Below are 17,067 nucleotides of genomic sequence, written 5' to 3' on the forward strand. Positions count from 1 at the left end.
CGTTGTTTGATGTTTGTAATCGGTGGCAAAATCGGTCAATTAATATAACATTCAAGCCCACAACAGAATGTATACCATACCTAATAACTTACCACAAATCAGTCCGAAAAGAATAGAGATTTGGTACACATTAGTTATTAACTTGAATCCATAAATATCTCAAATACTTTTATTCTTATTAATGTGAGATGTTACAAACACCCCCATTTATAAGATCGACTTACAAACACACATACGGAACTCGGGAAGTGCCTCTGCACTACCGGTCGGATAGGGCTCTGATACCATTTATAACATTCAAGCCCACAACAAGATGTTGGACCCAACAACCCACCACATGTCAATCCGAAAAAACTAGTGATTCAGTACTCCTTAGTTATTGACTTGTATCTATAAATGTCTTAAACACTCTTATTTTTATTGACGTGGGATGTTACAATTAAGGCAATGACTCTTGTCTTCTTGATTTTAATATCGTTAATTCTACTAGAGAAATGTACGTAAACAAATTTAATTGTTGTGGTGAATAGAAAAATTGAAGCAAAGAAAAAAAAGCCACAACTTCAATATAGATTAAATATAGAAATGTTGCTAATATCTCTAGAGAGATTCGATAATGCCATGTTTTAAATCCACCACACAGCTGCAAGAAGTCCGCAAATGCAGTAAGTTTTATCAACAAGCAACCATCAAATCAAGTAAACCAATGAAGCTTTCGTCTGCTTGGCCTTAAGGCTTCTTTCTAAAAGTTTTTTGGTAGAGGTAGCTAGCTTTATTATAACAAAACATTTAAGCATCATCTGAGTATGGATCAAACAAAACATGCATGAGATTAAAGTAACATATATTTGGACAAAATAATCCATCTATATATATACGTGAGGTAAAATGTAACATGCATGAAATTATCCTACATAATCCTTTATAACCATCTAAAACAGTTCCTCTCAGGCATATCGCAAGCAGTATCAATTAAGCAATTAAGGAGCAACATCACAATATATTCAATGTTCAAGAGTGTTATCACCCTCTTGCCTGACCTTATATATATTTTCTCCAGATTCAAAATAATGATTATTTCCACCACATGATATTTTTCTATGTTGAGTGCTTCCATATAGATAGGTCCCGTGTGAGGGTAAGATAAGTTATATGAGGGGGTTGAATAATTTATCATCTTTTTGAAACATATAAAGATTAGTATTGCTGATATTTAATAAGATGAACTATATGTACCGTTTCATTTAAACTGCTACAATAAAAAAATTGAAAGAAGAGGAAACTTAAAATGACATGAAACGTGATATTCATAGTGTTCACCGGGAATGAAAATAACCAAAATATGCTAGAATATTTGAAACAAGAAGACTATACCTTCGACCATAATAATATCTAAAGAACTTTGATGGGCTATTTTCTATTTAGATGATCAGTCAACTTGTTGGTTTAATCAAGAAAAATGGAAATTGATTTCAAGGTATGGGATCAAAAATACCATAACATATCTTTGTCCCAGCTCCAACAAAATCATCCAGGTTTGAGTTGACAAACTCTGAACCATACTTGTACCCACGAACAAATTTTCACTCGAAAATGTTATTGTATCTTTCTTCCCTGGGATGAATGGACTGCTGACTTTTAGAGATTTTTGAAAATAGTGCTTCTTTTAGGTATTATTAGCAACCAAGAAATATCTCACAATCTCATATGTCATGAAGTCCTCGATTGGCATGTAACGACTTTTTCACACGAACTTCAATTTTTTAGAAGCCGCATGATCCACTAAAACATGTTCCTAATCAAAGTGATAAAACAATGAACACAATATTATTCACGTACAATAATATCAAATATTGTATTATAATTTTATAACACCTATTTACCATGAATGATATCATCAAGACCGGGGTTTTCATTAATCAAATGAGATAAAAAAAGAAAAAACATTCTTCAAGATGGTCGTCCAATATCCATGAATACTCACATCAAACCATTTTTGATTCACACACAGCCTCAAATCATATCGAAGAGCTGCAAAATAGACGTACCAATTTGTAAATATGTGCATATAAATGTGTGTTTGAAAATTCAGTTTATTGATAATAGCTCACGCTTTGATGGAGGAGACATAAAGATATGTGTTGTGTGGTGGATCTTCCTTTCATTTTTAAGCACAATCTTTCTCCCACCCATGGGCCATTTCTTGATCCGTATTCCACTTCCAATTTCCCGTGGGTTCATTATTCACCACTGCCTTCTTCATGCTTTCCTTCACCTTGATATACTTTCTGGTCCTATCCTGAAGCTGCAACATGCTTTCAGGGGGCGCTTGGTCAGGGACATATTGAAGAATTCATCCCCGGTCCTTTGCTGTAGGGCTATCATAGCCACCTTGTCATCAAGATCCGGGACCTTCAGGGCCTCCTTTGTGAACAAGTTCATGTAGTCTCTAAGGGAATCATTTGCTCCTTGTACAAGACCAATGAGCGAAGCCGAGCTCTTCTCGTGTACTTTGCCACTGATAAATTGCTTGATGAAGGCTTGACTCGGATCTCTGAAGGATGTAATTGAATTGAAGGATAGACGACTATACCAACTTTGAGCTATACCCGACAGGGTTTTAGGAAAGGCCCGACACTTTATAATGTCGTTCACGAGCTGTAACAACAGGGCCTTAGAGAATGTCCGAATAAGATTAGTTGGGTCGCCAGTACCATCATACGCCTTGATGATGGGCACCTTAAACTTTCTTGGTATGTTGGCATTCATAATCTCTTCAGTGAATGGAGGGTTTGGATCTTCAGGATCTCCCAGGGGCATCAGGTCATTCAGATAAGCCCTTGGGGCCGCAACCCTTTGCCTTGGCGTTGGACCTTCCAGGTCTATGACGAGAGGAAAATTCTTTGGTATCGTTGTCTGTTGAGGTCTTGGTGTCTGGTACATCTCCATATCACGCTTCAACCTTTTGATCTCAGATTCATAAACCCTGATCCTCTCTTGTATATCCTGGAGAATCGTTCCTTTGGTGCTCCTGGAATGTTGACAGCCACTTGGCACTGGCTCCTTATCAGGGCATCTCATTCTTGGAGCAGGTTTCTAGTCCGATGAGTCGGAGTCTCTAGTAGAGTAGGGTCTAGAGTATTCTCAATTTTCGGGGATGGGGGCCATGCCACGAATATATTGGGGCGTCCGCCCTTGTCCTTCGCCTTGATTTGAGAGATCACTTCCTCTAATCTCAGGGTATTGTGACATCCCATAAGGTGGGTTGATAGTCCATAGAATCACGATCGTTGAATACTCATACACAACGGGTTGAATGTTTATCATACTTGTAGTTGTAGAAGTTAGGGATTCGTCCCTTGAAGAGTTGATGGATTCATCCCTTGGGGAGGATCTTGTATTGGGGGATTCGTCCCATAAGCTTGGGCGTCAGTAGTCGCCGCTGGAACTCCTCCGCCAAGTGTGGCGTAGGTTGAGTGTACTGGGATATCAATGGAGGACGAGATTGTCCTCGTAGGGATTGAATCGCTGGTTCCACTGTTAGTTCTACTCCGTTTGTTCACCATTATTGATGTTGCTTTCCCACTGACGGCGCCAAATATTGTGGAATAAAAACTAGGTCTTCGTTAGTATTTAATACTAGGATTTGTGAGCTTTGAGTTTTAATGGTTATTCTCACGTTCGGTGATTGGATGTCCTCACAAGATGCCTACGTATCTCTGTGTTGTAGAAAATCAAGCCAAAAACGTAGTTATAGGTTGATAGGTAGAACTCTTTATATAGAGGTGAGTCTAGTGTTAGACTTGGTTTGGGAAACTTGATGGACAAGTATCCAACTTAGATGGTAATTAGGACTCATGTAAGGGGATTCTAGATCCTTCCTTGTAGGAGTTAGTGTTCATATTGGACGTCATGTCTCTAGTCTTCTAACCGTATTAAGCCTTTTCCGCAAACATCTTATCTTCACGGACCTTGAGGATGTGGGCCGTTTTTAGTCCATGACAGGCCTTGACCGGCCTGGTTTGTATTGGGCTTTGAACATAAATTTCAAGTGTAATTAATGCGACATTTAATGTGTTTTATGTATTTTCTATCCATATCACTATTTTTTGCAAAATTAAATTTCACGACCCTATAAAATAGGCTATTGATTAATAATTTATATAATTTTATGATACTAATTTGTGAAAATTTGGAGAGAGGCTTATTGGAGTAAACATATTTATTGGAGAATAATTTTTTAGATTTATATATATTTTTCTATTTAAATTTTTTTTAATAATAAAAATCAAATAAGCAAAAAATCATAACATTGTTTTTGAAGGCCGCTACGAATAAACTAGTTGAGCTTATAATCAACAGTCGGTACCCCAAATAAATTTAAACTAGCGTAAAAACCCGTGAGAAGCACGGACCCGTATATATATTTATATAATTTCTCGCACATAATCGTGAGTGTATATAAAAAAAAATTTATAAGAAAAATACGATCAATAATGATTTTACTATTTTTTGTTTTATTTATATTATATTTTTTGGAGATTGTATATCGTTTTGACAAACAAATTTGTTTAATTAATTTGATTAAATTTCATATATTTTAGATAAATATTTGTACAATTCTACTATAAAAATCACACAAAAATAATTTTTAATTGCTAAAATATTTAGTTTTTTACAACATGAGATTAACTTTAACAAATTAAATATTTGAGTATAATAAAATAATTATTTTCACATAATCATTTGTGTATATCAAGAATATTTATAAATTGATGTGATTTTAACGTAATGATGGTATATTTATAAAAAAATTCTCCCTCTGTCCCAGCCATTTATATACAAATGGTTTGGGCACGGAGGACAAGAAACATGTTAAAATAATATTATTTTTGATAAGGTAGTGAGATAAGAGAAAAAAATATAATTTAATGAGAAAAAATATAAAGTTGGATAAAGTGGTGGTACCAATCAATATTTAATGAATAAAGTGAATATAGTGGGAGAAAGTACTGAATGTAGTTAAATTTTATATTATTAAACTTTTACTAATTTTAGTACGTTTTGAAATGTATAGAATTGAATTAGACATCACAAAAATGAAAGTGTATAGAAATGAATGAGACAGAGGGAGTATATAATTGGTCGTGCACGTAAGATTAAACCTTAACACATTATGAAATTACTTAAATTTACGAATGGATCATGTCTTACGAATATAGACATACATGATACAACCTTTAATTCAATTAGCTATTTTTTCTTGAGTTAATTTCTATATAAACTACTATGTCATTTCAACACCCTTGGTTGAGGAGTATTATAATATGAGTGAATTTTATAGCTTTTGTAACTAATGCGTGTCAAGCGCAATAAAAATTATCAAGATAATTGAATACAAAATTATAAGTAAAACCACTGAAGCTAAAAAAACAGAGTAACACAGGCCGTGAAACTACTAGTCATATTTTCATGCCCTGCTCCTATAGTAGATGGATTATGCACAAACTTTTTTCAACCATTGGCATCTCAAGTCAGAATGGTTCTTGGGTCCAGTTCTTAGCTAGCCTGGTTGATATGGAGGATAAAACTCGAGGGACCATTGCTCTTTGCTATGCCCAGGTCTGTTTTAATCACATTTGGAGAGAGCGCAATGCTAGAGCCCATGATAAGGGTGTTTTTGGGCCTGCCAAATTGCTTCAGGGGGATTATTCAAGACATCAAAGCTCAGCTTAGTGCTTCTAAGTGGTACAACTCAATCATTTGTAATAGGCCAGACTTGGATTGATTGCAATTGTTGGTCTCTGTTTGTTTATTTATGTTGATAGTTGGTAGTTTGTAGTTTGCATTCTATCTTGAATCTTCTCTAGATTGGTTATAGATAGCCCTGTCTATGGCTTGTTATAGACTATAGGATAGATCCCTTGTATATTCTCTTTCTTTTTCTTTAAAATTAATTTACCATTTTTTTTTAAAAAAGCCAACAAAGTGTCGCTGTAGTGGTTGGGCTCTTGTACGTGTTTGTGAGAGATCAGGAGTTTGATTCCATGCGTGTGCGTGGGTAATCACTTAGCAACAAAATTATAAAAAAAGAATATGATAAAAAGAGATGATGTGATTAATCTAATAATATTTTTAAAGTAAATTCAATGATCTATGTAGGGTAGTGACATACACTTTATAAATAGGAGGTACTCAATTTGCTCTTGGTTACCATTTAATATATAGAAGTGGAAGTAGATTACGTGTAAGGTTGTGTAAACAATTGACCAACATACATGTAAACCTTGATAAATTAATACCCTCGTGATCAAAGAATATATTAATTAATTGAAATATTAATTAATATTAATTAATTGATAAATTAATAATTTATTAATTTATGGATTAACATTTTAAATTATTTTAACATATATTTCCGAATATATAAATACCAAAAATAATATTGATTATCGTGTGGAAATAAATGCCAAAAAAGTTATTAATTATCGTGGAGAAAATTAATCAGTAACAGAATTGTTGGATGATAAATAATACTATGGAAAATGAGAAAGATGATGAAGCGAAAGATGACATTATTAAGTATTAAGCTTAAGTCGGTCTTAAGAAATGATGTCTTTAAAGTAACAATGATATTGCATAATTTTGTCTTGCAATTCGTATATAGTACACGAGAGCTTCAAAATAGATTAATAGAATACAAAATGAAATACATGAACAAATAAATTTCAAAAGAAATCAGTGACACTGAAGTATTTTTTTAAAAATAAATATTAGAATAAATATATAATTTTGATGTAAGATGAAATTATCAATTTATGGAGTTTATTATATGGGATCTATATATTTTAATAAAAATTATTATAGTATAAATATAGCAAATTATTAAATTATATTAACGATATCAAGTAGGGATAATAAAAATTATTAATTAATTGAAATTATTAATCTATCGAATATTAATGTATCGAGGTTTACATATCAATATTCTTCAAAAAGTCAAATACAGATGAAATATTAAAACATATAAAATTCAAATAAACCAAATTATGTTAACCCAAAAAATCCAAAGCAGCTGGATTATATCATCATAAATAATTCATTAATTAGAGAAGAGACTCCTTTTACCAAATTATATCATCATAAATAATCCACCTAATAACGGACTAAGAATCAGGTTGCATCCATTTTTATAGCATTTTGTCTGATTGCATTTTCCAAATATTCGAAATAAAAAAAAAATCAATTAAATTAGGTCGACGCAATTGCTAGGTAAGATTGAGTTGACCTAAAACTGCCGTAAGTACTCCTCCATTCCAAATTAAAGATTATGAAGTAAAGCATATTTTAAGATATATTAACCGCATATTTTGTTAATATTTTTTTAATAAAAGTTTAAAAATCTTAAAAAAAAATTCATATTTTTTTTAAAAATAATTAAAAAATTATAACAAACAGCTTTAATTATGTGTAAAAATGAAACATGACTCAAGAACCTATATATAAGGATATTTCAGAAATTATTCTAAAAATATTATAATTACATGATATATAAAAAAAATGACATATAAAAAACTAGATGTATAAAAATGAAACATGACTAATAATTTGGACAGAGCGTCACTTTTGCTTTGACAATTGGAATATGCAACCGTTTTCTAATGAATAGTAACTCTATGAGTTTGATACATTTTGATTGATTCTCTAACAACTTCACCAAATAAAAATATAATAAACTCATAAAATTTAGTGAAATATGCAAAGATTCACCACCACCACCCAAAAACTAAATTATATTGTACTTTATGTTTGTATTATCCTTGTCTTTTCTCATTCTTTCATTACAACATTACTAACTTTTTAGTTGCAGTATTAGCATAACCATGGCTTCTCTAATTCAGACCGCAATCCCATGTTATTATTCTGATGTCCCATGTTTACATTTCAAGAACCCAAGTCTTAGAAATCTTGAATTTCCCAAGAGGGTGTTGTTTAATACAAAGAAAAGAAGTGTTTGCAAGTCAAGTCTTGATGAGGTTGTAGCTGTGGAACCACCTCCTAAGCTTGATGATAAGTCCAAGGCTGAGCTTATTGACTCTCTCAAGATTAAATTGTTGGTAAGAAGTTATTTATATACTTGTATAAGTTTAATTTGTGTTTGATCAAGTGCTTGCTAAAGTAGAATTATGATTTTTTTTTTGTTTTTAATGGTTGTTTCTTTTTTATATGTGCTTGGAATTTGTTGTAGAGGTTATGTTTTAATGAGGGTTGTCAATTGTCATGTTATTTGCACTTAATTACCTAATTTAATTGAAGGGTTCTAGTCTGTGCCGGAGAGAAATGGCGTTGAGAAGATCTCAGTGTTCTAGTTATACTTTGTGTCATTGGGAGTGGCTGAGGAAATGAGAGATGCACTTTAGTTTCTTATTGGCCTCGGGCACGTAGTTTATGTGAAAAATAAACAAGGAAACTTCAAGTTGTTTGTAAATCGATACTAGGCACACTGTCGTTGGACGTCCATAGATATCACTTCCCTTCATACTGGAACGATATAAACAGAAAAGGACTGTTTTATTATGATATTTTCATAGTGTTTGTAAAGTTAAACTAGTGACATGCATTTTTTTTTAACATACCGATTGTTTTATATTGTCACAAAGGCCTTCTATTGCTTCTTGTATGCTTTGGATTAGTATTTGATAGGTATACAATGTCTGAAATATTCATGAAAGTCCTTCTCACTAGAACTTGTGGGTGTGAGTACTATATATATGACATTTAGCTCTTCAACTATTTTTATCAACAGGTTGTGACATTATGGATGAACTAGTGGTAGGCTACGTTAAATTTAGGGTGCTGCATATATGGACCAGTCCGTTAAAACTTATCCAAATTGAACTCGAGTTCTGCTTCGAACTACCATCCCAAAATTATTCTATTATGTATCACATAGACGCTACAGCTGTTATATAGCTTGGCATACGCAATCCAGTTTAGTAATGCATTGTTGAATTAGAAAAAATTACAAGACAAACTGAAAGGGGAAACTGACAGGCCTGGTCACCTGTAGTGTAAATGTTTAAGGTCGAAATATTATGGTGATGTTTCTCGCTGATGCATTTGTAGTGCATCTTTGGAAACATAAAGAATGTTTTTTAACAGATGCTTTGTTTACATTTATTTTATCTGATACAAAGGGTGCTTTTGCAAAGCTTTCAGAGTACTGTTTCTGGGCTTAATAAAGGTCTTGCTGCAAGTGAAAATGATCTACAAAAAGCAGATGCTGCTGCAAAAGAGATTGAAGAAGCTGGAGGACCTGTAGATCTCTCTGCAGACCTTGACAAGCTGCAAGGAAGATGGAAGCTGATCTATAGCAGTGCTTTTTCTTCTCGCACTCTAGGCGGGAGTCGTCCTGGGCCGCCCACTGGAAGGTTGCTCCCTATAACTCTCGGCCAGGTATTTGCTGATATACATACTTTGCTATTATATTGCCAACCGTGACAATCTATGTTCCCATGTGCTTTTGTATTTCTTCTGCAAAGACGTATTAATACCGTGATAGACCACCAAAGAGAGGAGGACACAACTGGCATGAATGGGGAATGTGCAAGGGTACAGAATATTGGAGTATTGATTTACTAATTTATAACACACACCAAAAGATATGAACCATCATACTTTTATCAATATACCTCTTTTACATATTACTTCTTCTAAAAGAACGGTCTTTACAATTTAAAAAATGCCCTTGTACTACAAATAATCTTGGTTGTACATGTAAAAAATCTAGCTTCCCATTCGGCTCTTGGACATAGTACTACTTTGTATAGTTGTCTAGGAGAAATCATCACTTTAAACTGTATAATTTTTGAAGCCTAAGTGAGAGACTATAAATGTACATTCAGCTTGTCCTTTGGCATTTGGCGACCGTTTCTCCAGAAAGCAGCCTCGTCAACTCTAGTTAAACAAGCTTACAATCAACAAAATTTATTACACTTTTAGTAGATGTCTTGTCCAGGATTTCATTAAATACCCACATGCATATAAACAGGAACATGGAACTCCTCTCCGCCACAATCAAAAACAATTTTAAGGTTTCCCATCTCTAGTGAATTTGCCAATTTTCACTCTGAAGCAAAGCGCTCAACTTTCATTCCTTGTTGAATTCTGTCACCCTCCATTTGGGTCTTGGACACATACTATGTTGTATACTTGTCTAGGAGTAATTATCACCTGGAACTGTAGAATTTGTGAAGTCTTAGTGAGAGACTATAAACCTAAAATTAGCTTGTTCTTTGGCCATTTGGCGATGCTTTCTTGAGAAAGAAGCTTCTACAACTCTAGTTAAACAAGCTCACAAAAACTAACAAAATTTGTAATCTTTTTCTAGCGGTCTTGTTTAAGATTCTATTAACACCCACATGCATACAAATTAGGAACAGGGCATTTCTGTTCCCCTTTATCTAAAACAATTTTCAAATTTTTAACGTCACGACCCATCTCCAAAAAAAGCTCACTTTGTGCCCCGGTAAGCTCCACAGGCTTAAAACCCATTTCCAGAAAAACTCAGTCTGCCCAAACCACATCCTTGCCCGCCCCCTTCCCTTAAAAACTTGCATGTACTGTATATCCATATTCTCATTTGCATGCCTGAGACTTTGCTGACACCTATAACAGTTAGCAGATAAATTTACTTGTAAAACCCTTCAGCATATAGTTATGCAACCATAACAGAACCCTGGTGGAATTTGAAAGTGGAGAGAAGAAAAAGACATTCAATCTAAAAAAATAGAACGTCACCAGGTCTTAACTACTTACCGATTACAGAGCTAATATAAAGATAATAGGATAAATAAGAGACCGAACCCCTCTAACATCATCCTGTCTAGAAACTTGTAGAGCACCACTAGAAGCTTTCCTTTAGCTTTAACACTTAAGTTGTTCAATGCTCCTTCGTGAAATGAAGATCTGCATCAAGTGCATTAACTTCTTGATGGAGCTTGAGAACTAATCTTTAATTTTTTTTAATGGAATTCAGGTATTCCAACGCATTGACATATTAAGCAAAGACTTTGATAACATAGTGGAGCTTGAGTTGGGGGCTCCATGGCCGCTTCCACCTGTCGAAGTGACTGCCACGTTAGCTCACAAATTCGAACTCACAGGTTTGCTCTTTTTTTTTCAGTTTGTATTTCTAATGCGTGCAGGAGTGCTGAATTTTTTTTTATAAATATTGTATTTGTAACTTTTTCTTTCTATTGGAATAGGATCTTCCAGTGTTAAGATAATCTTTGAGAAAACAACAGTAAAGACGACTGGGAACTTATCACAGATACCGCCACTGGAGATACCTCAACTACCAGATGCATTAAGGCCTTCAACTAATCGAGGAAGTGGTGACTTTGATGTCACTTACCTTGACTCTGATGTCAGAATCACGAGGGGAGATAGAGGAGAGTTGAGAGTTTTTGTGATCTCATAAGTCCGAGCAAGTGTACTTGGTGTATACCATATTCTCCACCATTTTTCACGATTCTTCACCACTTTTCTCCCCCCCTTCATGTATAGAAACAGTGAGACACCACATGACGGTGCTACGTTGAAATGCAGTTTTTTCGCATGTGAATCAATAAAGCTCAATGTTTGTAATCCTAGTAACATACTTGTGTTAACTTCGATCGAATCATAATGATACAGAAATTTTGAATAGCATTAAGTTTGGGTTGTATGTTTTGATGAATGCATACTTAAATATCGTAAAATTATTATGCGTTTAGTTGTTACTTGCAAGTAATTAAATGGGAAGCAATATAATGAAAAATAGTGATTATAATTATATGTAGATAAATGGTGAAGGTTGTAAAGTGGCTACTGACTTGTCATCACCAAATTTTTAGAATTGAAAGGGCCTCATTGTTTGCCATTGACTAACAATTCATTACACATAAATTTGTGTACTTGTAAATGCAGCTATATTAAAATCTTGAAACTTTGTGTACTTGTAAATGCAGATTAAGTAAGAAGCACCTAGTCTGATATTCATTTTTATGCCATTCATCTGTGATTTCTAGCACATCAACTACTTGTATGGCATTCTAGCTTGGATCTCTATGTTTAAATTTTAAGTGTGTAGGTCAGACCGGGAGGCGGAAGTGATGAGTAAGAATTACAAAGAATGCAACCTTTATCTGCGGTAATGAAGCTGGAAAATATCAAGGAGAATTCAGAGGGGAAGCATAGAAGCACACTCTGTAATGATAGAAGCTCTTGGAGCCATTGCAAGGTTAAAACTTGTATGTTTTCTTCGACTTTTATAATCTTCAAGTAAATCTATTATTAAACTATTTGAACTCTAGAATATGGCGCTAAAGCTAAATGCATAACTAGCGCCTGAAGATTTTTCATCAATAGTTGTTTTGGGATCAAAGATTGCAGCTATGGATAGTGTTTATATACAGGAGTCATGACACAAGGCAACCAAACGTAGAGAGGGAGATCAGAGTGAAGCCACAAAAAGCTTATTGGGAACAAGTTTCTTAGCTTCTCTTCTAGTCTGATGAGGAAAAATGACTAATTACATCTCGAGATTGTAAAGAAAATCGAGTAAAGTTGCTTCATGCATCGCCAAATCACAAATTTGTTAGATCCGGGAAAAAGTAACGTATGAAAAACAAAGAAGTTAGTGTTTTTATTTTTGTCTTTCTAAAATTACTATTCTTCTGATCATGGAAGTTCCTGCAAAAAGCCTTTCACCAGTCTCTACTCTCTCTCTACTCTCTAGATATAATTAGATTTTATTTAGTTGGCATGAACAGAGAATGTAAATAGATTGAGATGCTAGGAAGTGAATTAGAGGCAAAAGAAAGAATGACAAAATAAAGGGTAAATGATTGTTCAATGTATATTAATAATGGAACTGCAAGACCATGCTTCTTTCATATGAAAGTGTTTATTTTAAGCAGCAAACCAATTTCCAAGCAATGTAAATCTGGGGAGCTGCTATAAAAATATCATACAACTGAATCAAACAATAGGAAACATACACACAATTGGGAAAAATTTACAATTCTATTTGCTTATCACACAAAAGCATAACCAATAAATAAGGAAAACATTCCGACTTCACCTGATGAATTGACGGAGAAAATACAAGTATCGATCTGTTCATCTATGTTAAACTTGCAGTATCGAGCACACAGTTTGCACAATCGTAAGGAGTATCACCGCAGTTGCAGCTATGAAAGCAACCATAGACCAAGGATTGCTGAAATATTCATTTTTTAATATCAAATTCCACTTGAACCACCTAGATTTCCACTTGTGGATGTAATCTTTGCTATACTCATCCAGGGCATTGCAGATTTCAGCAAAATAAAAATCTTTTTGCTCCTCTACTACTTCCTTGTACAAATTGTTGAATAGATTAGCTACTAGCTGATTTTCACCAAGCAAATTATCAATAACCCCATGTTTAACAAGCAGTTTTACATCCTCGGCTGTGTTTATGAGGCTGTCCATGAAGATTATATAGCTGGTTATGTGCTTCTCATAGTGCCCACATTGTTCAAATGCTATCACATTACGGAAGAACGTTTCAGTTTTATCATTCACTGTCAACTGTGGAAGTTTTAGCATCCCAGATTCAAATGATACGTCAAATATATCTCCCGTCTGCTTATTATCGAAGCGGACACCAGCTGCCTGTAGCTCACTGGCACTTCTGTTATACTCAAACCTACCATTTCGACTCATGTCCTTTTTTCTGTTAGAAGGTCTGTGAAGGATAACTAAGAATTCAACTAGATGCCTTGAACGCTCATAAGCATCTAGCATCTTTAGTCTCTTTGTATTTCCCACTCCTTTAAAATAATCTAAAGAAAGTTCACAAAAGGACTTCTGCTGAACTCGTGAACCATCTACAAACTCAAATAGTCCCATGATAAAGTTTAGTGGAAGCTGATTTTCAAGTAATAACATGTCATGCATGAGATCACTCGCCATCCATTGATTCTCAAATAACAAATCACCAGGCTCTCTTAATTGTATAAGGTTCTTGATAAAGAGCTGAACAACAAAGATTCCATCCAGCACAATCATTTTAAAGAACTCTTTTGACTTAAAGTGAGAGGTATCTTCATAACAACCACGAACTGAAGCTTCCATCTTTTCAGCATATTTAATCAACTTATCAATGGTGATTCCAAACTTACCTATAAAACTCTGCAGGTATCTTAATTTGTATGCTTCCATGGCTTGCAAATGGTTCTTACCATGATGAAGAGGCCCAACTGAGACTACGCGCGGGGTGTAGGCTTCTTCTTTTGATTTCCTATATTTTTCAGAAACTCTGTAAATACAAACTGTATACGTGTCATTAGCCAATGCACTTAGCTCCTCACTCATGCAATATATTAAACTTTCAACCACATTGATGTGAACTTCTTCACTGCATTCTTTTAAGTTGGTAGTCAAGTTGTCTACATTTTCCATCTTAATTTCCTTTTGCTCTAGATATCTGGAGGCAGGAAAAAAATATATAAGACAAAGACTAAAATAAGTAGTCACTAAAAAATAGTACAAACTGCAGAAAATAGTACAAACTAGTATTTTCAAGTTATGTATACAAAAATTGTTCTTCCATTAATAACTTATTCCATAACCTGTAAAGAACCAATTTTTCAATCAATTGCATTTCTGACAATTTTCGCCAAAAAGTTTTGTGGGTGCCAAACTAATTTTTTACCAGGTCTAAATAAAAAGTAGTACTACCTCCGTCCCAACTGATTCTATACGTACACTATTTACACGTATTTCGAGGTTTCTATAAAGTATAGTTTCATAATGTTTTTTTTTGAATAGTTTAAACATAAAACTTTTATTCAGAATTTTTTTTTTTTTTTAAAATTTTATGGAATTACACTTTAAACGAGTATTGAAAAGCGAGCCAAAAAGTAATGTATAGAATTGAATGGGACAAAGGGAGTAAATAAATTACTACATTAATAAGTTAGATGGAAAAGTAAAGTTTAAGCATCCCCTACTTACTACGTATGCCCTCCTGTGTAGAAGCAAATAATATCCAAAGCATGGTTCACGTACTACAAATTTGCAAAGATCATATTCATCCTGAAAGTTATTACTGATATTTTTCGAACAACTCTTTATGAAAACCAAGGATACCCAAACCTCGAACTATCACATAGTACACAATTGCATCATCACTCAAATTATCACGTAGTACCTATTTTTTTAAGCAATGTTTATAAAAAGCTCTTCATCCATTAATGATTAATTTAACCTTTACAGAACCAATTCTATAATCAATTGCATTACAGACGATTTTCACCAAAAATATTTGTGGGTGCCATACTATTTCTTCACAAGGTCCGAAAAAAAAGTCGTACTTCAATTACTCCTAAGCTAGATGGCAAAAGAAGGTCTAAGCATCCCCTCATCACTATGCGTGCCTCCTCTGTACAAGTAAATTATATCCAAAGCATGCATCATGTAATACAAATTTGCAATCATCATATATGTTCTCAAAATTTTAGTGATGGGAGTGAGAAATGGTAGATGAACATCAACATCCAACTGCCATAGTTGAGAAATAAGTAACTATTAAATATTGTAATAAAAAGAAATTCATAACTGCAATTGGAATACAAAATCACAAACTATGCCCCGTTTTCCTTCGAGTTAAATATAACCCTGATATCATTAGCAAACACTTAACGTCGAATAGCATTGAGAACTAGATAAAAACAAAAGCAAGGAACCAAAGTTAGAGGGACACATATTGTGTGATATTGACCCCAACCTCTCAATATAGATAGTTCCATAACGGTAACGTAATTCAGCTTGAACAACTCTTTCCGGAAACTGAGGATACCCAAATAATGAGTTGATTTCCTTTTAATTACCTTGAGCATAACTCCCACTACTAGTAAAAAGTAAAAAGCATATACACATTGGCATTGCACGCGAAACTCTGTAATTCTAAGTATCGACAATCAAGAGAAAGGATTGCGCGTGTGGTCATTTACAAAAAACCTATAGAGCCTAACAGGTAAGTTTAATTGTTTAACTATATTATCTTGAATATACTTATCTTAGAATACAAGTGAAGGGCTATGCTAAAGATATATGAACAGAGAACTTGAATAACAATCAAGAACTTGATTCCTTCTAAGTAACTACTTTGTAATATTCAAACTAGTAATTAAATTGGAACAGCAGAGAGCATATATAGGGCAGGAAATAGTAAGAAATGTATAGAACAATAATGATTAATAGGATGAATGAGTAAGAAGAACCTGGTCAGATTGGCTGAATCTGAATCAAGAACAAGCTAAGTTGGGTTAAACTAACACCATGGATTCCATGTAACAAAGTGTGTGTATGTTTTGTATTATCATGTTCTTCGTTGTCGTTGACTTCAAATTAAATTATGTAAAATATTATTATATATGTTGCCTGTGTTCTAAAAACCCGTGATTAATCTCCTACGAAGTATCCGACCGATTCGATATTTGAAATCTGATTAATTCTTACAAATTTTTCTTTATTGGAGTATATATATTTATTTATTAAAATTAAAATAATTTATTAATTTAAATATGAATAAGTATAGAAATTATGATATAATAAATATATATTTGTTAATAAATAACTAATATAATGATAATAATATATTAAATATAATTTAATATTATAATACATCCGATTTATACTCCGATTAATCCCCGATTTTCAATTAATCCTCAATCGATAGGCCGACTGAACTTCCCCGATTTCCGATTTTTACACAAGTGATATGTTCACATTTATAAAGTTTCATTACATATAAACTTCATTTATTTTAATTCAAACTGTCATAATGTTAAGTACATTTTCCTACATTATAATGTACTATAAAATTCTATTTCAAATTTTATGGTTAGTGATAGCCCATAATAAGTCAGGCCCAATTGAAGAGGCCCAGGGCCCAAACATAAGATCCCAGGACACGTGGCGTCATCACCACCGTCCAGGTTCCCGGGATCCAGAACGTTCCTACGCTCTGGATCT

General features: G+C 33.7%; 2 protein-coding genes across 4 annotated transcripts; one reads left to right on the forward strand and one right to left on the reverse strand.

Moving 5' to 3' along the window:
• Window positions 1–7,810: 7,810 nt before the first annotated feature.
• LOC141700296 (plastid-lipid-associated protein 6, chloroplastic) lies at window positions 7,811–11,712 on the forward strand. 2 transcript variants are annotated; one of them, XM_074504091.1, is made up of 4 exons: window positions 7,811–8,117; window positions 9,220–9,456; window positions 11,039–11,165; window positions 11,268–11,712. In XM_074504091.1, the coding sequence occupies exons 1-4, from the start codon at window positions 7,884–7,886 to the stop codon at window positions 11,480–11,482; spliced, it is 813 nt and encodes a 270-aa protein (XP_074360192.1). In that variant the 5' UTR covers window positions 7,811–7,883; the 3' UTR covers window positions 11,483–11,712. The 2 variants fall into 2 exon arrangements, with proteins under 2 accessions (XP_074360192.1, XP_074360193.1); XM_074504092.1 differs by having other exon boundaries at window positions 7,927–8,117; window positions 9,213–9,456.
• A 1,164-nt stretch (window positions 11,713–12,876) lies between these two features.
• LOC141700295 (UPF0481 protein At3g47200-like) lies at window positions 12,877–16,445 on the reverse strand. Of its 2 annotated transcripts, none has more exons than XM_074504089.1 (2): window positions 16,314–16,445; window positions 12,877–14,515 (listed from the first exon to the last, which is right to left on the reverse strand). In XM_074504089.1, the coding sequence occupies exon 2, from the start codon at window positions 14,488–14,490 to the stop codon at window positions 13,174–13,176; it is 1,317 nt and encodes a 438-aa protein (XP_074360190.1). In that variant the 5' UTR covers window positions 14,491–14,515; window positions 16,314–16,445; the 3' UTR covers window positions 12,877–13,173. The 2 variants fall into 2 exon arrangements, with proteins under 2 accessions (XP_074360190.1, XP_074360191.1); XM_074504090.1 differs by lacking the exon at window positions 16,314–16,445 and adding an exon at window positions 15,818–16,246.
• Between the last annotated feature and the right edge of the window lie 622 nt (window positions 16,446–17,067).

Source organism: Apium graveolens, unplaced genomic scaffold, assembly GCF_009905375.1.
Source record: "Apium graveolens cultivar Ventura unplaced genomic scaffold, ASM990537v1 ctg2058, whole genome shotgun sequence".
NCBI classification, from domain to species: domain Eukaryota; kingdom Viridiplantae; phylum Streptophyta; class Magnoliopsida; order Apiales; family Apiaceae; genus Apium; species Apium graveolens.